Here is a 22,957-nt window from a genome sequence, read left to right as displayed (position 1 = left end):
TTTTCTTGCCTCAGTATTTTACCGGATGTCAGAAAAGTGAATAACTGTATTTCTTGTGGGAAACAGATACCTCATAGGGATTATCATACCTTGTGTATACCTTGTTTAGGGCCTGAGCACGACGTTGTTGGTTGCCGCTCTTGTGCTAGGTTTAACAAACGCACTATTAAGAGGAGGTTAGACTGTGCCAGGTTAGTGTTTGGGAAGCGTAATTATAAAATGCCGTCGGATGCTCCCCGCCGCCTCCAAGAAGCGCAAGGATAAAACAGTGAAGTTTAGGGTTGAGGAACCGCAGTCCCGGACGCCGGTTCCTTGGAAGGCTCAGTGGAGCCGGAGGTTTTGCCAGGAGTTTCCATGGAGTCCCAGGCAGAAACTATACTCTTACAGGATGTGCCTTCTCAGGAGGTAGGCCAGGCTGAGGGGCTTCTCAGGTGACTGTTCTTCCCTCTCTTCCCAAGGTAGTTAGGGCCTCTCCTTCTGTTGCCAAACTTCTATGAGAGGTAGGCCTACTTCAGCTTCAGTGGGGGCTTCTCCTACCATTTCAGGTTCTGTGCCTAAGAAACATATGCTTAAGATGGCAGAAGATTTGATTACTATGATTAGGGTTCTATGCCCCGCCTGATAAGAGGCCTAGGGTGGAACCTGAGTTTGAGAGTTTTGAACAGTGTTCTGAGGCTTCAGAATCTTCTGTGGAAGATTTGCAGGAGTATCCTACCTATTCTGATTCTGATGTGGATGATTCCACTCCTACAGCGTCTCCACCTGAGGATTTCTCATTTTCAGAGACTTTGCATTCCATGAGGGAGCACTTTAAATGGGAAGGCCAGGATTACTCTGACTCCAGGAAAAGGCTTAGGGAGTTCTTGTTGTTACCCCAGCATAGGCCTTTAGCTATTCCTCCTGTGTTGAATGTGGTGGAAGATAATTTTGCAGAGGCTTCTCTGAACCCTGACTCTTTGCCTCCTGCTCCTGTTAAGCCTGATAGGTATTATAGGGTGCCCGAAGCTCATAAATATTTGTTTAAGAGTCCTAGGGCGGACCCAGAAACTATTTCTCAAGGGCCTAAGGGTGTAAAGGCTTCTGTGGTTAAAAATCCTGTCCCCACTGATAAAGAGGCAAGGGCTTTGGATAGGTGGGGAAAGAAAGTGTATACTTCTTCCACTCTAGCCATGAGAGCTTTGAATTGTCAGTTTCACATGTTAAAATATCAGAATTACCTTCTTTCACAATTGAAATCTAAGGTGGATGCTTTGGCGGAAGGTATTGAGTGTAAAGAGTTGCTGGATTTGGTTCATGTGTCCGAACAAGTGGGTAAGCATTCTTTGCAATGTGGTTTTGATGCTGTACAGGCCTCCTCGAGGGTGGCTGCTACCAGCTCTGTTCTTCGCAGGCATGCCTGGTTGAAGGATCAGAATTTGGCTGAGCATGTTAAGACAAGGATTTTGGATGCTCCTTTACAGTCTGATGTGTTGTTTGGTTCGCCTGTGGAAGCTGTTTTAAAGAAAATGGAGGACAAAGCTAAGTCTATGCAAACTGTTAAAGATTTTTGCAGGTGCAGCCACCAAGTTTAGTAGAAATTGGCCTGCTAAGGGGTGGACATATCCTGCTTATGATTCTCAGTCTAGGGGTAGGTCTAGACGTGGTAGGGGCAGGGCTCAAAGTTCTTTAGGCCTAGAACAGGAGTTCACCTGCTCAGACTTCTGGTGAGGGCAGGGGTCAGTCCTTTAAACAGACCCAATGACCTGTTTTCAGCTGCCAGCAGATTCACGCCTGGCAGCTCCTTTGGGGAAGACTGTCTCTTTTCAAAGAAAATTGGGATTTAATTACTCAAGACAAATGGGTGTTGGATATCATTCACCACGGTTACAGATTTTATTTCCATACAATGCCCCTTTCAAAGGCATGCCAGACGTTCCTCCTCTACAAAGAAAAGAGGCTCACAAGCAAGTTTTACAGTTACTTCACATAGGGGCCATTCAGCCAGTCCCTGTGTCAGAGAGGGGCCTAGGATTTTATTCTCGCCTGTTCCTTGTACCAAAGAAGGGGAACACGTGGAGACCAATTTTGGATTTATCTCTCCTCAACACGTTTTTGGACATTCCCAAGTTCAAGATGTTGACGTTACAACAGCTTTTACCTCTGCTGGGCAAAGATCACTGGATGGTAACTTTAGATCTCAAGGAAGCTTACCTTCATGTGCCTATAAGGCTAAGTTGCAGAAAGTATCTGCGGTTTTCGGCTGGAAATTCTCATTATCAGTTCTCTGCATTGCCCTTTGGCTTATCTACGCCCAGAGTATTCACAAAGGTTCTGGCTCCAGTGATAGCTTACTTCAGGCTTCAAGGTATTCAAATCTATCCTTACTTGGACGACTGCCTGATTCTGGCTCAAGAAAAGGAAGTCCTTCTACAGCATCTGGAATATGTTATAGCAGTGCTAAGATGCCTAGGGTATTCTGTGAACGAAATAAAGTCCAGTCTAGTACCCTCTCAAGACATGTGCTTTCTGGGTGTAAGACTGAATACAGCAGCCCAGATGGCCTTTTTAACCCCGGACAAACAAAACAGTCTGTCACTTTACTTCCATCAACTATCTCATCAGTCCGTGCTGACTGCAAGGACAGTCCTTCAAGCATTAGGGTTCATGGCATCTTGTATTCTGGTGCTTCCCAATGCCAAACTGCATATGAGGAAGCTACAATGGTATCTCAAAAATGTATGGACACAGCACTGCCAGGATTTGGACACTGTCATTCAAATAATACCTTGCATTCAAAAGGAATTTTTGTGGTGGGCTCAGGAATGTCACCTAAACAAGGGACTCTCTGTGACCCGGCCAGAGGCAAGTCAGATTCTAACGACAGATGCCTCGGACATTGCTTGGGGAGCTCATCTAAATGGAAAGTGGATACAAGACAAGTGGCCTGCCAGACTACAGCATCTACATATCAACATGAAGGAGATGTTAGCAGTCCAGTTTGCATTGATGGCTTTCAAGGAGTTACTTCTTCCAGGGCAGGTGTTGATTCTAACAGACAACACAACTGTCATGTGGTACATCAACAAGCAAGGGGGAACACATTCTTATCCTCTCTGCAGGCAAGCAATGATTTTATGGGAGACTGCGCTAAGCTTGCAACTCACTCTTCAGGCAAGGTTTCTGCCAGGAGCACAGAACTCCTTAGCAGATGTGTTAAGCAGACAAATCATGGATCCCAGTGGAAACTGGATCTTCATGTATTTCAGAAACTGACAGTGTCATGGGGAACTCCAGACATAGATCTGTTCGCTTCTCCACTAAACCACCAGCTGCCAAAGTATTGCACAAAGGGGTTTCATCACACAGCTTGGAAAGTGGATGCTCTGTCTTTCAGTTGGAAAAACCTTCATGTGTATGCCTTTCCACCTCTACCGCTTCTTCCAAAGGTACTATTAAAGGTCAGACAAGACAGGCCAAGGATGATTTTGATAGCTCCAGATTGGCCTCGGCAACACTGGTACCCACTTCACGGAGTCTGGTAAAGAAGCCTCCATGGCCTTTACCTCTGATTCCTCATCTGTTATCTCAGAAGGACGGTCATCTGCTCAATGTCAAGCTTCACTCTCTTCATCTAACAGCCTGGCATATTCTGTGTTGAAACACAGCAGGTCTCAACTTCCTCAACAAGTTTTAAATGTGATTATGGAAGCTAGAAGGCCTAGTACTAGGAGAGTGCGCAGAAAAATGGAAGAGATTTTTATTTTGGAGTACAGCAAAGAATTTGGAGATTTCAGAGCCTAATTTGAGTGTGGCTCTTCAATATCTTACTGAATTATTGGACAAAGGTTTGTCCTTCTCTTCCATAAAGATTCATGCTGCAGCAATTTCAGCTCACTATGATTGTGACCCACCTTTGTTTTCGCATCCTTTGTTCAAGCAGTTTCTTAGAGGGGCAAAGAATATAAGACCCCAAGAGCTCCTACTCCTGCTTGGGATCTCAATTTTGTGTTGGAAAAACTTACTCTACAACCTTTTGAGCCTGCAGCTACTGCTGAATTGAAATATTTGTCATGGAAGACTGCTTTTCTGTTGGCTATTACTTCTGCAAGAAGGGTGTCTGAGTTGCAGGCCCTTATGGCAGTAGAGCCCTTTTGATTTTCCATAAGGACAGGGTATCATTACGTACTAATCCTTCCTTTATGCCTAAGGTGGTTTCTAGTGTGGCTTTAAACCAAACTATTCATTTGCCTACGTTTTTGCAGATCCTCAAAATAAAGGGGAAAAGATTTTGCACACTTTAGATGTACACAGGCAATTGCGTTATTATTTGAGCAGGACTAAGAATTTTAGGCAGTCTCAGCAGTTACTTGTTTCTTTTGCTTTGAGTTCACAGGGCAAGCCTGTGTCAAAACAAACTATTTCTAGGTGGATTGGCTTTTGCATTGCATTTTGTTATTCCCATCATGGTAAGGAGATTCCAGCTGGGATCAGGCCTCATTCCACTAGGGCTACTGCCACTTCAACAGCATTTCTAAGGGGTGGCAACTAAGGATATTCTGGAAGCAGCTACTTGGAGTTCAGTGCATACTTTCTCTAGGCATTATCACCTTCCTATATACTCTAAGACTAGGGCTGGTTTTGCCACAGCTGTTTTACAAGGCATGTTGTCAGCTCCTACTACTTTATAATTTGCCAGCCTCCCTTACCTCTGCTTTGGGATTCTACCCAATAGTCAGGACTGCAGCAATGGAAGACGAAGAACATAGTACAGTTTTGTACCTACCATAAATGTAGATGTTCGAGGATTCCATTGCTGCAGTCCAATTTATCCTCCTTCCCCTCGGTGTTTAGGGGGGATTGTGTAGGTGAGTTTACATGCTTATCTTTTATATATATATGTATATATTGTTGTATATATTATACATGTTTTTGGTGCAGGTTGTTTTGGGACTTGTCTTTTTGGGTCTTCTGACATCTGGGGCAAGAAAAGACTGAGGATATGACGTCGGTCATGCGCATTAGTACCCTGCACGCGCCTGACCGACGCCAGCCTTATACTCTGGTATTCGGGCCGACTGGGACGCGGACTATACCCAATAGTCAGGACTGCAGCAATGGAATCCTCGAACATCTACATTTATGGTAGGTACAAAACTGTACTTTTGGAACTAGAAATTAATGTTTTATGCATAAGGGAGAACCTTCCACATACCCAGGCAATTGCAGACCCACAAGTCTGACCAGCCTCATATGCAAAGCCATGAAAAGACTTATGGAACTAATCAGTCAGGACATAGGGAGCCTCCGAACACTGGACCTGTCTCAGTTTGGATTGGTCAGGGGCAGGTCACGCATACTCTCCCTGGTGGATTTTTTTGAAAACGTCATCAAAACAATGGATGAAAGCAAAATGGTACACACCGCATACTGCAACCTGGCCAAAGCTTTTGACAGAATTCCCTACTCGGGCATAGTAGAAAAGCTAAATAAACTGGGAATAAACTCCTATATCAACCACTGAGTTGCTAACTGGCTCACAGATATGACACGGGTAATCAAAACAGGGGAAGTTACCTTCACAAAGAAACCAGTCACCACTTTTCTGAAGTAAAAGCCAGTACTAATGGGCTCTGGCTGACTAAGTTTACAGATGAGTGTGAGCTAGGAGCAGTCGTTGAATCCCCAAGTTGCTTAGCCATCCTGCGGGAAGGTTTGTCCCAAGTAAATAACTGCTGCCAAAATTATGAACTGAAACTAAATGTCAAAAAATGCATTATTGTATCCTTTGGGAAGTCATGCATCCTAGGGAACTACCACATTGACAAATACACCTGTAAGAGTTGACCCTTTTGTTTGGGATTTTGGAAGTTATGTGGGCGGTGACCTAACTTTTGACCAACATGTGTCTATTGTTGTAAGAATGTCCTTTTGTATTGCACAACTTATAAACAAAGGGATTGTTTCTAGATCTGAGTATGTCATTGCCCCTTTTTACTCGGTCCTCATTGGGCCAGTTGTTGAATATAAAACCCCTTTGGTATGTATCTGTCCAGAAGCATGCAACAGCTAGAGGCCTAAACAACACGTCCTACATGGACCCGACTCAAAGCCCTGTGACTTTATTTTGTATCCTGCAGACTGCTAAGAGGTGACGTGCTTGATATACAGGACATACTCCATCCCATTACTGATGGATTTACTGCACTTCAGCAAGTCAAATGGTATCACAAGTTATAGGTCTGGGGATCTAAACCTCTTTTGCAACATCAACAGAACTGTTTGGAGGGACATTTGTATATTGCAGGGCATACCGCTGCTGTGGAACAGACTCCCTATCCACATAAAACAAAATTAATCCCTGTCAATATTCAAACGCAACTTAAAACTATTGATGGGAAACAAAATTTACCCTGGGACTGACCCTGTACTACTAATGGAAATGGGCAGATCCTAAATGCTTTATCCCATGCATGGGTCCCCTCAAATTATCTATGATATGATCCTAGATATTCTCTTTATGGTTAATATATGATAACCATAATTAAATGGGATAAATTATTTTGAGCACAAAAAGGAAAATTGGCTAGGCTTGAAATGGCCTGCAAGGGCAGCAAGCGTAGTACTTGCCTATGAACCTTGTTTACTAAAAAACTACGATTAGGGCATTGCAGTTTTTTAGGGTATGTCAGATTATGCACACACACACACACACACACACACACACACACATGTATGTATATATATATATATATATATATATATATATATATATATATATATATATATATATATATATATATAACTTTATGAACACAGTTTATTTCTGCTTATTTTATCTGGCTTTTAAACTTACGGAGTAAAAGCAAAACATTTCACTGAGCTTTTTTTTTCTTTCTTCTAGGGGAACAGGAGTACCTTATCAATCTAATAGACTCCCCAGGGCATGTTGACTTTTCTTCAGAAGTATCAACTGCAGTCCGACTTTGTGATGGGGCCATTATTGTTGTGGATGCCGTTGAAGGTGTCTGTCCTCAGGTGAAGTGGATATGTTTTGTAGAATATCTTTTAATTGCATGACGTCACTAGAAAATGATTTAGGAAGAAAAACATTGAATATCTAATGTCAATTTCTCTCCTGAAGGAATAAGGGAAAAAAATCTTGACACCTCACTGCTTTGTCAGTGGCAGTAGTAGTATAGTAAACTAGTAACCAAATGTGGAGAATTGTTGATGAAGAGACGTGGTCATACACAGTGGGTTAGTACCAATGTTGAGAAGACTGTCTGAGGGGGAAAAAAACAGTTAGGTGAAAAACACTGCATGCATGATGGTGATGCAATTGCCAGATGTCATTTTTGCAGACTGAAAGCTGAAAAGACTCAAGTTTTCATACTAATATCAAATCTTTATAGGCTTCTAAGGCTTCTAATGCATCTAGCATTATACCTCAAAAATAGCCAAAATCTATTGTTGCCAAAGGTTTATGAATAGATGGTTTGCTCAAAATATCTACAAAGAATGAAAAGATTTGTAAATGGAAAATAAAAAAAAAATCTATCCTGTGAATAGAAGGTATGTCCTTAGTAAGTTTGAGCCTTGTGCTGTTACTACAGCTACCACCATCACTACCTGGTTATTACTGGACACAGTTTTCAATGTGAAAACAAATGCATGGATGCAGAAGTGCTGATGAAGGGCCCATGCAGCCCACCATTATCTCCACCTTCTTCAGATTTGCTAAATTTTACTTTAACATCTGAGTGAGTAAGGTTTTTTTTTTTTATACATATATGATCCATACATTCTTGAAACAAGCCACTACAGTTGCCTTCAGCATCTCTTAGTAACTCTTTCCCTTCAACTACTCCAAGTTATATCTTTTAGCCATTATCAGTTTGCCTTCTACAAACTGCATCACTCTGAGATTTATTTTTCATTTGAAAGCACATTTTCACATCTCAATACATGCAGTAAATAGCCAGTAAAATGCACCATTCAGTTGTATTTATTTGCATTTGTTAAATGGAGTATCCCATCTGGGGATGAAGGCCTTTTTCAGTGAAGGCCTGAGCAGAAAAGCTCCACAGTGCACAAGTGTTGTTACACAAAAGTTTCAGAAACAACCCAAATACAATATGTAAAACAGAATTACAGTAATGATTATGATCAAGAATAGTCGTACAGTTTAAACAAAATAAAAAGTTCAAAAGTGTTAGAGCAAAAAATGCATTGCAGCTAAAATGGAGAGAAAATACTGCAGTATCATAGTATTCTAAGTTCAAAGACACTGGAATTAAAATTAGACAATATGCATAAAAAAGTCAATTTTCTTCAGTTAAGAATAGTAGTTTGTAGAGAAAGCTGGACATGGAATTTTGCATCTACAGCTTTGCATAGGTAGTAAGTGTTAAATTTATGAGTTAGTAGGACAGATCAAGTAAGAGAAGATGGTAAAAAGGTTGAAGGCAGCATCCTCAGATAAGATATTGAAGATGAAGCAGAGGCAAAAGTCCACTGCTATGAGAGGGTCTAGTAGTAAGTTATAAGAAAAAGAAAGTGTAGTTGTATAGTGGAGGACAATTAGGTGGCAGAGGGTGGTGAACAGTAGCTCTAAACCTGGAAGTAATATTGTTGTAGTGCTTGGGGTGCAGTGATTTATGCTCTGATATTCGGAAAAAGACAAACCGATTAAGTGCTGAAGTGGTGCAAGAAGACCCCGACCGTATCAAATGTTAAACACTCAGTGCTGAAGTTAAGATCAGCTCTTGTGCTAGCCAGTGAAATCTGCCAGAGCTGTCAAGCAAATTACCATGGCAGAGCAAAAGATTTGTTTCTACCTGCTGTCTGTACAGATAAGGTGTCACATAAATAGCTTGAATAACAGGAAGTGCATTTGTCTGCATTTTGTAAAGGATGCGAACTGTGAAACTTTCATTATTTAGCGACTTCAGTCATCAGTGATTTCTCTGAAAACCACAAATTTTGAGAAACATACCAAAAATGTTAAGCAATAATCTGGACTTTCTGTGAAAATCTGGACAGTTGAGAGGCAGGAAAGATGAGTGTAAATGTAAAGGACTGTGTTGCACTGCCTTTTTGTCGCCAAGTGCTTTACAGTTTTGAAAGCTAGCAAAATACTTAGTGTTTATTTTTTTTTCTTTTTTACTGTAACTTGTAGTATATAGAGCAGATAAAGTTCCATGCACTAGAAAGAATTATGATTGGGTATCCGATTCTAGCTTTGCTCTCGTGGTTAATTTCTTGGCATCCATGTCTCAAATATATAAGACGATTAGGATTGGCAACCCTATCATAATCTTCTATGTTTGTAGGATAGCTGGACTGGCTATATTTAATTTAGTCCAGAGGCTGTAAATGAGTAGAGGTTTATCCAGACATATCACATGATACTGAATACATGATATACTATGATACTGCAGTATTTTGTTTTAATTTGAATTTTATGAGAAGGAAGGTTGATATATTGTGCTTGCAGGAGACTTGATGGAAGGGGAGTAAGGCCAGATGTATTAGAGGCAGGTTCAAATTGTTCTACCATGGTGTGGATGGGAGGAGAAATCGGGTAGGGGCTATCCTGAAGGAATGATATGTCAAGAGAGTTTTGGAGGTGAAAAAAAGTGTCAGAGTGATGTTTATGAAGCTGGAAATTGATGCCGTGATGATGAATGTTGTTGGTGCATATGCTCTGCAAGTTGGATGTGTGATTGATGAGAAAGAAAAGATGTTCTTCATCTCACATTGCTGCAGTCCTTACATATGGGTAGTCCGCTGTCCTCGGTCGGCCCGAATACCAAAGTATTAGGCTGACGTCGGTCAAGGCGCTTAAAACTGACATCAGGACGTCAGGGTACAAAAGCGCATGACCGACGTCATTTCCTCAGTCTTTTTTGCCGCATGGTCCGATGCAGAAGCAGCGCAAGTGCCGCGCTCTGAAATTTTTCAATTTGGAGTTTCAGACCGAATCCAAGTTGGCTAAGTACCCCGTGGGGAATATTTTGTTTTTCTTGCCTCAGTGTTTTACGGATGTCAGAAAAAGTGAATAACTGTATTTCTTGTGGGAAACAGATACCGCATAGGGATTATCATTCTTTGTGTATTCCTTGTTTGGGGCCTGAGCACGATGTTGTTGGGTGTCGCTTTGTGCTAGGTTCAATAAACGCACTATTAAGGTTAGATTGTGCTAGGCTGGTCTTTGGGAAGCGGTGCAATTATAATATGCCGACGGAAGAAGCGCAAAGACAAAGCAGTTAAACCCAGGCAAGATGAGTCGTCCGTTCGGACGCCGGTTCTTTAGAGGTTTCAGTGGAACCGGTGGTTCCGACGGAGACTTCTCTGGAGTCTCAGGGGAGACTTTGTTTTGCAGGAGGTGGTCTCTCAGGAGGCAGGTCAGGCTGAAGGGGCTTCTCAAGTTACTGTACTCCCTCCCTTCCGAGGGTGGTTAGGCCTTCTCCTTCTGTTTCCAAGGCTTCTCCCAGAGGCAGGCCAGTTTTAGCTTCTGTTGGTGTCACTCCTAGTTCAGCAGGGTCTGTGCCTAAGAAGCACATGCTTAAAATGGCAGAAGATTTGATTACTCTGATTAGAGGTTCTTTGCCCCTCCTGATAAGAGGCCTAGGGTGGAGCCAGAGTTGGGAAGTTTTGAGCAGGCTTCGATGTTTCAGAGTCTTCAGCTGAAGACTTGCAGGAGTACTCTCCTTATTCTGATTCTGATGCAGATGATTCCACTCCTTCTGCTTCTCCTCCAGAGGATTTTTCTTTTCAGAGACACTTCATTCTATGAGGGAACATTTTAAGTGGGAAGGTCAGGACTTCTCTGATTCTCGGAAAAGGCTTAGGGAATTTTTGCTGTTACCCCAGCATAGGCCCTTGGCTATACCCCCTGTTCTGGATGTTGTGGAAGATGTGTTTGCAGAGGCTTCACTTAATCCTGATTCTCTGCCTCCTGCTCCTGTTAAACCGGATAGGTATTACAGGGTGCCTGAGGCTCATAAATATCTTTATAAGAGTCCTAGGGCGGACCCAGAAACTATTAGTCAGGGACCTAAGGGTGTCAAGGCCTCTGTTGTAAAAAATCTGGTTCCTCTAGATAAAGAAGCCAGAGCTTTGGATAGATGGGGAAAGAAAGTCTATACATCTTCTACCTTAGCTATGAGGGCTTTGAATTGCCAGTTTCATATGTTGAAATATCAAAACTTTCTTCTTTCTCAATTGAAGTCTAAGGTGGATGCTCTGGAAGGCATTGAGTGTAAAGAATTACAAGATTTGGTGCATGTCTCTGAACAGGTGGGTAAGCATTCATTACAGTGTGGTTTTGATGCTGTGCAGGGCTCGCCTAGGGTGGCTGCCACTGGCTCAGTTCTTCGCAGGCACGCCTGGCTGAAGGATCAGAATTTATCTGACCATGTTAAGACAAGGATTTTGGATGCTCCTTTGCAGTCTGATGTGTTGTTTGGTTCACCTGTGGAGTCAGTCTTGAAGAAAATGGAAGACAAGGCTAAGTCTATGCAGGCTGTTAAAGATTTTTGCAAGTTCAGCCTCCAAGTTTAGTAGGAATTGGCCTGCTAAGGGGTGGACGATCCTTCTTATGATTCTCAGTCTAGGGGTAGATCTAGACGTGGTAGGGGCAGAGCTCAGAGTTCTTTCAGACCTAGAACAGGAGTTCACCTGCACAATTTTCGGTGAGGGCAGGGGCCAGTCCTTTCGTAAACAGGCCCAATGACCTACTTTTCAGCTGCCAGATCCTTCTTGCCTGGCAGCACCTTTGGGAGGAAGGTTAGCACTCTTCAAGGAAAATTGGATGTTGATTACCCAAGACAAATGGGTATTGGATATCATACACCAGGGTTACAAGTTTTATTTCCATACCTTGCCTCCTTTCAAAGGCATGCCGGACGCCTCCTCAGCAAAGACTAGAGGCTCACAAACAAATTTCTACTACTTCAAATAGGGGCCATACAACCGGTCCCTCTGCCAGAAGTGGGCCTAGGATTTTATTCTCGCCTGTTTCTAGTACCAAAGAAAGGAAACACGTGGAGACCAATTTTGGATTTATCTATCCTCAACACATATCTGGACATTCCCAAGTTCAAAATGTTGACGTTACAACAGCTTTTACCTCTGCTGGGCAAAGATCACTGGATGGTGACTCTGGATCTCAAGGAAGCTTACCTTCATGTGCCTATCAGGCCCAATTGCAGGAAGTATCTGCGCTGGCTGGGACTTCACATTATCAGTTCTCTGCATTGCCCTTTGGCTTATCTACTGCGCCCAGAGTGTTCACGAAGGTTCTGGCTCCAGTGGTAGCTTTTTTCAGGCTAAGAGGAATACAAATCTATCCTTATTTGGACGATTGCCTGATTCTGGCCCAAGGAAAACTTCATCATTTACAGTATGTGATGGCAGTGTTAAGATGCCTGGGGTATTCTGTGAACGAAATAAAGTCCAGTCTAGTACCCTCTCAGGACATGTGCTTTCTGGGTGTGAGACTGAATACAGCATCCCAGATGGCCTTTTGACCCCGGACAAACAAAAGAATCTTTCTTTACTTCCACCAATTGTCTCGTCAGTCCAGGCTGACTGCAAGGACAGTCCTTCAAGCCTTGGGGTTCATGGCATCTTGTATTCTGGTACTTCCCAATGCCAAACTGCATATGAGGAAGCTACAGTGGTATCTCAAGAATGTATGGACACAGCACTGCCAAGATTTGGACACTGTCATTCAGATAATACCTTGCATTCAAAAAGAATTTTTGTGGTGGGCTCAGGAATGTCACCTAAACAAGGGACTCTCTGTGACCCGGCCAGAGGCGAGTCAGATTTTAACGACAGATGCCTCAGACAAAGCGGGGAGCTCATCTAAATGGAAAATGGGTACAAGACACATGGCCTGCCAGACTTCAACATCTACATATCAACTTGAAGGAGATGTTAGCAGTCCAATTTGCATTGATAGCTTTCAAAGATTTACTTCTTCCAGGGCAGGTGTTGATTCAAACAGACAACACAACTGTCATGTGGTACATCAACAAGCAAGGGGGAATGCATTCTTATCCTCTATGCAGACAAGCAATGATTTTGTGGGAGACTGCTCTCAGTTTACAGCTAAATCTTCAGGCAAGGTTTCTGCCAGGAGCACAGAACTCCTTAGCAGATGTGTTGAGCAGACAAATTATGGATCCCCACGAGTGGAAATTGATCCTCATGTATTTCAGAGATTGACAGTGTTATGGGGAACTCCAGACATAGATCTGTTCGCTTCTCCACTAAATTACCAGCTGCCAAAGTTTTGCACAAAAGGTTTCATCCCACAGCTTGAAAGTGGATGCTCTCATTCAATTGGAGCAATCTTCACGTGTATGCCTTTCCACCTCTGCCTCTCCTCCCAAAGGTACTGCTGAAGGTCAGACAGGACAAGCCAAACATGATTTTAATAGCTCCAGATTGGCCTCGACAGCACTGGTACCCATTACTGAGAAGTCTGGTACAGGAGCCTCCATGGCCTTTGCCTTCGATTCCTCACCTGCTGTCTTAGGAGAACAGTCATTTACTCAATGTCAAACTTCATTCTCTACATCTGACAGCCTGGCACATTCTGTTTTAAACCCTGAGGGTCTCAGCTTCCACAACAAGTTTTGAATGTTATTTTGGAGGCCAGAAGGCCTAGTACAAGGAAAGTTTACGCAGATAAATGGAGGAGATTTTTATTTTGGAGTACAGCAAAGGACTTTGATGTTTCTAAACCTAATTTAAGTGTGCGCTTCAATACCTTACTGAGTTATTGGACAAAGGTTTGTCCTTCTCCTCTATAAAGGTTCATGCTGCAGCAATTTCTGCTCACTATGACTGTGACCCACCATTATTTTCTCAGCCTTTGTTTAAGCAATTCCTTAGAGGGGCAAAGAATATAAGACCCCAATGAGAGCTCCTACTCCTGCTTGGGATCTCAATTTTGTGTTGGAGAAACTCACTCTACAACCTTTTGAGCCTGCAGCATCGGCAGAGTTGAAATATTTATCATGGAAGACTGCCTTTTTGTTGGCCATTACCTCTGCGAGAAGGGTTTCTGAATTACAGGCCCTTATGGCAGTTGAGCCTTTCTTAATTTTCCACAAGGATAGGGTGTCTTTAAGGCACTAACCCTTCTTTTATGCCTAAAGTGGTTTCTAGTGTGGCTTTAAACGAAAGTATTCGTTTGCCTTCTTTTGATGCAAACCGGAAAAAGAAAGGGGAAGGGATTTTGCACACTTTGGATATACACAGACCGTTGCGATATTATTTGAGCAGAACTAAAGGGTTCAGGCAGTCTCAGCAGTTGTTTGTTTCTTTTGCTTTGGGTTCTCAGGGCAAACCTGTTTCAAAACAAACTATTTCTAAGTGGATTGGTTTTGTATTGCTTTCTGTTATTCCCATCATGGTAAGGAGATTCCAGCTGGGATTAGGCCTCATTCCACTAGGGCTACTGCCACTTCTACAGCTTTTTAAGGGGGTGGCTACTAAAGATATTTTGGAAGCAGCTACTTGGAGTTCAGTGCATACTTTCTCTAAGCATTACCACCTTCCACTTTACTCTAAATCTAGGGCTGGATTTGCCACTGCAATTTTACAGGGCATTTTGGCAGCTCCTAATGCTTTATAGTTTTGCCATCCTCCCTTACCTCTGCTTTGGGATTCTACCCATATGTAAGGACTGCAGCAATGTGAGATGAAGAACATAGTACAGTTTTGTACCTACCATAAATGTAGATGTTCAAGATCCACATTGCTGCAGTCCACCCTCCCTCCTTCCCTCTGTTGTTGAAGGTGGTGGTGTGGTTTGTGTTGTACATATTGTAAATATGGTTAGTGCACGGGTGGTTGGTTAGTTTTTGCTGGTTTTTGGCTGTGGCCTTTCTTGTTAGGGCCTTCTGACATCTGGGGCAAGAAAAGACTGAGGAAATGACGTCTGTCATGCGCTTTTGTACCCTGACGTCCTGATGTCAGTTTTAAGCGCCTTGACCGACGTCAGCCTAATACTTTGGTATTCGGGCCGACCGAGGACAGCGGACTACCCATATGTAAGGACTGCAGCAATGTGGATCTTCGAACATCTACATTTATGGTAGGTACAAAACTGTACTTTTTCGAACAAGTTGAATGAAGTGGTGGAGAGTGTACCCAAGGGTGAGAGAATGGTCATTGGAGCAGATTTCAGTAGGCATGTTGATGAAGGGAACAGAGGGGATGAGGAGGTGATGGGTAGATATGGTGTTAAGGAGAGGAATGCAGAAGATCAGATAGTAGTGTATTTTGCTAAAAGAATGGACATGGCTATGGTGAATACATATTTTAAGAAGAGGGAGTAGCGTAGGGTGACGTACAAGAGTGGAAAAAGATGCACACAGATTATTTCCTATGCAGGAGGGCCAGTCTGAAGGAGATTGGAGACTGCAAAGTGGTGACAGGGGAAAGCATAGTTAGGCAGCATAGGATGGTGGTCTGTAGGATGACTTTGGCAATCAAGAGGAGGAGAGTGAGGGCAGTGCCAAGGATCAAATGGTGGAAGTTGAGAAAGGATGATTATGAAGTGGAGTCCAGAGAACAGTTAAGACAGGCACTGGGGGGCAGTGAAGAGTTACCAAATAGCTGGGTAACTACAGCAGAGCTGGTAAGGGAGACTGCTAGAAAGGTGCTTTAGTGTGACATCTGGACAGAGGAAGGAGGACAAGGAGACCTGGTCTTGGAATGAGGAAGTACAGGAGAGTATGCAGAGAAAGAGATTGGCAAAGAAGTGGGATTGTCAAAGAGATGAAGAAAACAGGCAGGATTACAAGGAGATGAGGAGTATGGTGAAGAGAGAGGCGGTGAAGACCAAGGATAAACTGTATGGTGAGTTGTTTGAAAGCGTGGACACTAAGGAGGGAGAAAAGGACCTGTACTGATTGGCTAGACAGAAGGACTGTGCTGGGAAAGATTTGCAGCTGGTTAGGGTGATAAAGGATAAGGAGGGAAACGTACTCACAAGCGAGGAGACTGTGTTGAGCAGATGGAAAGAGTACTTTGAGGGGCTGATGAATGAAGAGAATGAGAAGGAGAGAAGGTTGGATGATGGGGGATAGTGAATCAGAAAGTGCAATGGATTAACTAAGAGGAAGTAAGGGCAGCTATGAAGAGAATGAAAAATGAAAAGCCTGTTGGTCCAGATGACGTATTTGTGGAAGCATGGATGCATTTAGGACAGATGACAGTGGAGTTTTTTTAACCAGATTGTTTAACGAAATCTTTGAAAGCGAGAGGATGCCTGAGGAGTGGAGACATGTATTGGTACAGATTTTTAAGTTTAAGGGTGGTGTGCAGATCTGTAGGAAGTACAGAGGGATAAAATTGATCAGTCACAGCATGAAGTTATGGAAAAGAGCAGTGGAAGCTAGGTTAAGAAGGGAAGTGATGATTAGTGAGCAGCAGTATGGTTTCATGCCAGGAAGGAGCACTACAGATGTGATGTTTGCTCTGAGTGTGTTGATGGAGAAGTATATAGAGAGGGTCAGAAGGAGTTTCATCGTGTCTTTGTGGACTTAGAGAAAGCATATGACAGGGTGCCTAGAGAAGAGTTGTGGCACTGTATGAGGAAGTTGGAAGTGGCAGAGAAGTATGTAAGAATGGAACAGGATATGTATGAGAGCAGTGTGACAGTGGTGAGGTCTGCGGTTGGAGTGATGGATGCATTCAAGGCGGAGGTGGGATTACATCAAGTTTCAGCTCTGAGCCCTTTCTTATTTGCAGTGGTGATGGGCAGGTTGACAGACGAGATCAGACAGAAGTACCCATGGACTGTGATGTTTGTGGAAGACATTGTGTAGGCAACAGGTTGAGGATACCCTGGTGAGGTAGAAATATGCTCTAGAGAGGAGAGAAATGAAGGACTGAGGAATGGTGGGAATGCAGGGAGTAGAGTTACCAAAGGTGGATGAGTTTAAATACTTGGGATCAGTAGTTCAGAGTGACGGTGAGCGTGGAAGAGAGGTGAAGAAGAGTGTCAGGAGTGATTTATGACAGACCGATACCATTAAGAGTGAAATGGAAGGTCTACAAAGATGGTAGTGAGACCATCCATGTTATATGGGTTGGAGATGGCACTGACAAAAAGACATGAGTCAGAGCTGGAGGTGGCAGAGTTAAAGATGTTAAGATTTGAACTGGGTGTGACAAGGGTGGACAGGATTAGAAATTAGTATATTAGAGATTCAGCTCAGGTGGGATGGTTTGGAGACAAAGCCAGAGAGTCGAGATTGCTTGGTTTGGACATGTGCTGATGAGGGATGCTGGGTATATTGGGAGAAGGATGCTAAGGATGGAGCTGCCAGGTAAGAAGAAAAGAGGAAGGTCTACGATAAGGTTTATGGATGTGTTGAGAGATGACATGTGGTTGGTTGGTGTGACATAGCAAGATGCATAGGACAGGAAGAACTAGAAACAGGTGAACCACTGTGGCAACTTCTATTGGGAGCAGCCGAAAGAAAAAGAAGAAAGAAGATGATGATCACATGACCATGTATCAATGAGGTGTTTCATGTGTTGCTTAAATCTTAAAGGTTATTGACTAGTTTTAGAGAAAGACTGGAGTTCCAGAGTTTTGAGATGTAGGAAGAATAGAGGGAGTTACTTGCAGAATTTTTTGATTTGGTTAGTAGCAGTGGAAGTTGTTTACAGACCGAACAGTTCTGTTCAGTGTATAGTGTTGCAGGATATGATCAAGAATTTGACACTTTTCAGATTTGTAAATCGGGTTATGAGTCATCACTATTTGCTAATGGATTAGGAAGCATTATGATTCAGTCAAGTAGATTTGTTTTATAGCCAGATAGTGATGAGATTTGTAAAGTGTATTAGCTGCAAATTTTGCTACTTTGTTGTAGCGTTGCTGAAGTTGGGTAGGACTGGGTAGCTTGGAGATTAATAAAAATGGGAGGGCCAAGTAGAATGGTAGTAGGCAAGTTGAAACTGTGTGTTTAACAGCTTGTTTTATATGGCAGTCAAATTTCATGATTTCATTGATAATGATCCCTGGTAGTTTAGTATGAGTCACTACTTCAGTGTTCAAAGAAGTTAATAGAGAGAGACTTCTGTTCATAGCATTATTTTTTTTATACTTTTTATTCATAGTATTGTTTTAGGGATAAATAATATCTTGCATTTTTTTTTGGGGGGTTCAAGAGCAACTGAGAGCTATGAAGCCAAATCTCAACAGAATGGAGGCATTCCTTGGTTAGCTGTTGCATGTTTTCCATGTTTTTGGCAGAACAGATGAGTGTAAAGTCATGTGTGTGGTGCATGATGGTGGCATGTTTACTTGCTATGTAGGGATAGTGTGAATATGTTGAGAAGAAGAGGACCCTGAATAAAACTTTGAAGGGACACCCATAGATACAGAGAGAAGGGAGTGTATGTCCGTTTGCCACTTCACAGCCTATTGTCTGCCAGAGAGACGTAGAGAAATAGCTGTCAAAACAGGAGAGAGATGATAGTATCTAGTGTAGTACTTGAATACCTTAGACAAGTAAAGAAAAACTGATGGTATCATGTTTGCATTTTTGTTATGGTTAATGGAGGTGGTGAAACTGAGAAGGGCACTGGCTGTACTGTGATGTAGATGAAATCAGTGCTGTATACAAGATAATTCTTATTCATTTATTTATTTATTTGATTTGGTATTTGTTAACCAGGTAGATGGGTGGCTCTGCTGAACTTTTTTAGCCATGACCCAGCCTTTGACAGCATTATCAAAAAAAAAAAAAAGCTCAATTACATTTTGTGGAGAGAAGTAGGAAATAGTGCAAAAAAACAAGTTTGAAAATTGAAGTTAGCATAACAAATGGTATAGCTTTGTATGATTAAAATTCATCAACTATGTGGAATGTTTTGTTTTGTCTTTTTGGCTTTTCCCGGTTAGAGATCGCCACAGCGGTACTCCGGTCCGCTAATGATTGGCAGTCTATTTTTATGGTGCCGAGTTGCCAACCGGACTGCCAACCTTCAGCGAAGGCACACCCATTCACGCATGTCTTTCGGAGGTCACTCGACCGCGGGGAGGACATGCAGACTCCACACAGAAGGCACTCCAACCAAGAATCGAACAGGCGAACCTCTTGCTGTGAGGCAACAATGCTACCCCTATACCACTGCGGCTTACATAACAAAAATGTATTTTTGACATAGTATGATAAAACAAGTAAGAAAAATGCTGCTAGCTACTGTATATACCAGAATTCTTAAATGTCTATTTGCTCTTGTCTCCATTTAAACACTGTAAATAGCTATGTTATAGAATGTAAAGCCTTTTTAGCCACGGTCTGTAAAGCATTTGTACATGACAATATTAATGAGGTCATTATGCAATGCTTTTTTTAAAAATCATGCAGTGAGTCAGGGTTTAGATCGATTTCTGGTAGTTAGTGGTTCTAGGTTGCTGGTCCAGAACTAGAGGAAGCATTTTCGCCAATTGCTATTTTAAAACGTGGCATGATAAGCATTGTTATATTCTTGACTGTTATTCAAAGAGTACACTTATTCTGTTGTAGTCAGTTTTGTTCTCAGAGGAGGGCAGTATTCTGAATTTATAGTTTTTTACAGAAAAGTGACCTTATCTTTTACTCACATCATTTGCTTTTACTAATTAGGTCACCATGATGGATCTGTGAGTCTGCAAGGAGGGTGAATCAGAAAATGTAGTTTTCTACAACCTGCAATTTGTAAATGTTATGAGGTCAGTGTAGGGCTATAATACTACTGATCTTGCAATTGGGGATGGTAAGTGAGCCATTTTATAACATAACCTGACTTCATAGTATTGGTTTTGATATTATCAGTATGAGCTGTACATGTAAGAGATGGTTCTAGTGTTAGTCCACAGTATTTGTATTATGAGACATTGGAGATGTAGGTTATAAGGAAAGCTCTGTCCATTTTTGGAATATTGTTGTACTTGGACTTAGTCTGGGTCATCCGTTTTTGGAACATTGGAGATGTAGTTGCCTGTAAGTCATTAATGTTAATATTTGGTAGACCTCTTTCTTTTTGAGGGAAACAAATAATATAAGATTGTTTTTGTTAGTGTCAATAAGTAACTTGTTACTAATGCACTGCAGGCAAACACTGGAGAAGAATTGTAGCTTTGACTGAAGTTTTCAGTGTGACTTATTAGATCCCATGAGTAATATGTCATCTGTATATATCATGAAATGTGTTGGAATAGATTTTCCTAACATCATTAGTATGGAGTGAAAAGAGCAAAGGGTTAAGTACAGAGCCGTGTGGAATGCCTGTATTTATGGTTTCCTTATTAGTGTCTTGGTTGTCAAAAAGAACTTGGAAGGTCCTATTGTAGAGGCAATTGCTGAACCAGTTAGTGGTACCGTCTGCAATAACCACGAATAATAGAAGAAACAGTGCAAAAACCAACCAATAAACACTAAAAGCACTGTTGAAAGGAGATGCCCAACACCGGTCAGCCACAGAATAGATCCAAAGTTTATTTAATGCGATAACTTTCCAAAATACATGTAACGTTAAACGCTTAATGAAACAACAATTGATTTATGAAACACACAGTATTTATATTAATATTGATATTTATTGGGTATGGTTTTATTATTTTTAATTTTATTTATATCTATATACCCACTATAATATATATATTTATAGAAATACATTTTAGATATGCAGTGAATGTTTTGATGTGACTTGTCATTTTGGTCAAAGACCACTAGAGGGGAGTGTTAATCACAGATATGGAAGTATCCCTACATATATACATTTGAGTGTCGAGTTATGAATGTAATAAACTTGATGGGAAGTTATAATTATTCATTTTATGACTTTCGATATGTAATAATTTTTGTTTATCATCCACCACATGATACCAAATAATTAGATGTTTCATTTAATACGAAGTGTTCATTTTTAGAGTCCATTGTTAATTATTCATGATTTTGGTTCCTGATTGGACTATTTGAAATAGCCTGTATCTATAAATATTGTTGATTAATTAATTAACAGATTGTTTTATTGATGTCTGAAGAAGTCTGAGTTTTAGACGAAAAACACGTTGTTTCATTAAGCGTTTAACGTTACATGTATTTTGGAAAGTTATCGCATTAAATAAACTTTGGATCTGTTCTGTGGCTGACCGGTGTTGGCCATCTCCTTTCAACAGTGCTTTTAGTACCGTCTGCAATGTTAAGTCTCCTGAGATTGAGTAGTATGTTATGGTTGACAGTCTCAAATGCTCTCACTGTGATCAGTCTGTCATTTAGATTCCTATAAATGGTGTCAGTAGCTGTTAACAATGCTGTTGTGCTAAAGGAGTTCCAAAAACCACGTTGATGGTCTGAGAAGAGGCCGTATCTATTAATGTGCTTGAGTAATATGTAGTTTTTTGAATATTTTTGCTGTAGGGTACAGAATGCAGATGGGCTTATAATCTTAGTTCATGAGGTGTGACAACTTTGGGGGAGGAGTGCTTAAAGGCTGGTGGTACTATTTCCAGTGTCAGAGATAGGTTAAAAGTATGGGTCAGTGTCGTAAAGATATTGTCTGCTACCTTTATGTGGAAAGTGGGATGAAGTGGGCTAAGGTTGGCAGAAAAGGGGTTAATTTGTCTTTGGTGTTTCTGAATGGCCTTATAAGAAATTTTGGAAAAGTGAAAGACTGCAGCATATTCTGCAAGGAGATATAGCTGTGATGAGAAGGAAGAATTTGCATCTTGCTGGGAATCAGGTAGGTCTGATTGCTTGTATTAAAGAAGTCAGAAAGAATTTATAGTTGTTAGGAAAGTTATTGTTTGTCCCGCATATGGTGTTTGTAGCTAAGAAGGTTTAGTAAACGCATAAAATAATGGTGTTTTTACAGCTGGCAATTAAGAACATTCCTTGTAAGATTTGCTGCATTTGTTGTAATTTGTTTGCTTTCTCTCCAGAATAGTGTGTGGTTGCTAGAGGTAGCAGTTTGTTCCTTCTTGTTTAAAGTGGTGTGGCAGAATTAATTGCAGTTTGTGTTTTCCTATGTTCAAGACAGGACTGGTGTAGTTGGTTGCTGGAAAGTTTTTTTATCAAGGCTTTTCAAGCACTGTCTGTCTCATTAAGTTTTTTTAGTTTTTCTGTTAGCCAGGGGCTAATTTGCCCTCTGTGGCTTCTACGCGTAGAGGGCAAGAGTGTGTTTTATACACTTGTTAAAATATTAAGAGTTGCAAAGCAGGTAGAGTCAGTGGAAGAAAATAATGGAGTCCAATCTGTGTTATCAAAGATTTTTTTTAAGGCTATGAAGTTTTTGTGAGGGGAATGGTTTTCCAATTATCTGAGGTGCTACTATAAGACAGCAGTGGTCACTAAAAGTAATTATATTTTTAGGGATGCCATTTGGTAATATTCCTTGTAAGACTTGCTGAATGATTGAGGCTAGGGATGAGGAATGAATGTATACTGAGGCTATGTTGAGGTTCAGATATTTAGCTAGTGTTTGGTGACTTTGTACCCATGTTGTTGCTGCCTGTGATAATTTCAGGTGAAGAATTTTGATTGATTGTGTTGTTATCTGTATCTGGCCCAGGGCATGGACTATAGTCTGAAACCATGGCGTGAATATTTTTTATGTAGAGACTAATGGGTAGGAATAGTCTTTCATCCAGGTGTCTGTGATAGTAGTTGAGGCTGTTTCATAGCTAGCCAGGTTTCTAATCATGCCCATTTTTTTGCCTTTTAGTATTGCTACAGGTCTTGATATGTGCAGTTTTAAGGTTAGTATTACTTTGCCTTTTGGAAGGATTTTTGCTATGTTGTGAAAATAGTTGTGTGGCTCCAGAATTTGTGTGGATGTCACCTGATGTTCATAAGGGTCATTTGCATATATCCCATGTGCCTCTGTTTCAGGAGGTTTGGGAGGTCACTCATTGGAAGTTCTAGCTTGGCTGGAGTTTTCATTTAGTTTTTTT

General features: G+C 41.5%; 1 protein-coding gene across 1 annotated transcript in view; it reads left to right on the top strand.

Annotated features, from left to right (window-relative positions):
* EFL1 (elongation factor like GTPase 1) overlaps nucleotides 1–22,957 on the top strand; it is a 1,877,823-nt gene that overhangs the window by 153,287 nt on the left and 1,701,579 nt on the right. Inside the window, exon 5 of the mRNA XM_044077803.1 lies at nucleotides 6,881–7,014. Within this exon, the coding sequence (XP_043933738.1) occupies nucleotides 6,881–7,014 (134 nt within the window). The remainder of the gene's footprint in view (nucleotides 1–6,880; nucleotides 7,015–22,957) is intronic.

The sequence above is a fragment of the Protopterus annectens genome, chromosome 7.part0 (genome assembly GCF_019279795.1).
Source record: "Protopterus annectens isolate FY-2018-M chromosome 7.part0, PAN1.0, whole genome shotgun sequence".
Lineage (NCBI taxonomy): Eukaryota > Metazoa > Chordata > Ceratodontiformes > Protopteridae > Protopterus > Protopterus annectens.
This window is presented reverse-complemented; position numbering and strand designations above follow the sequence as displayed.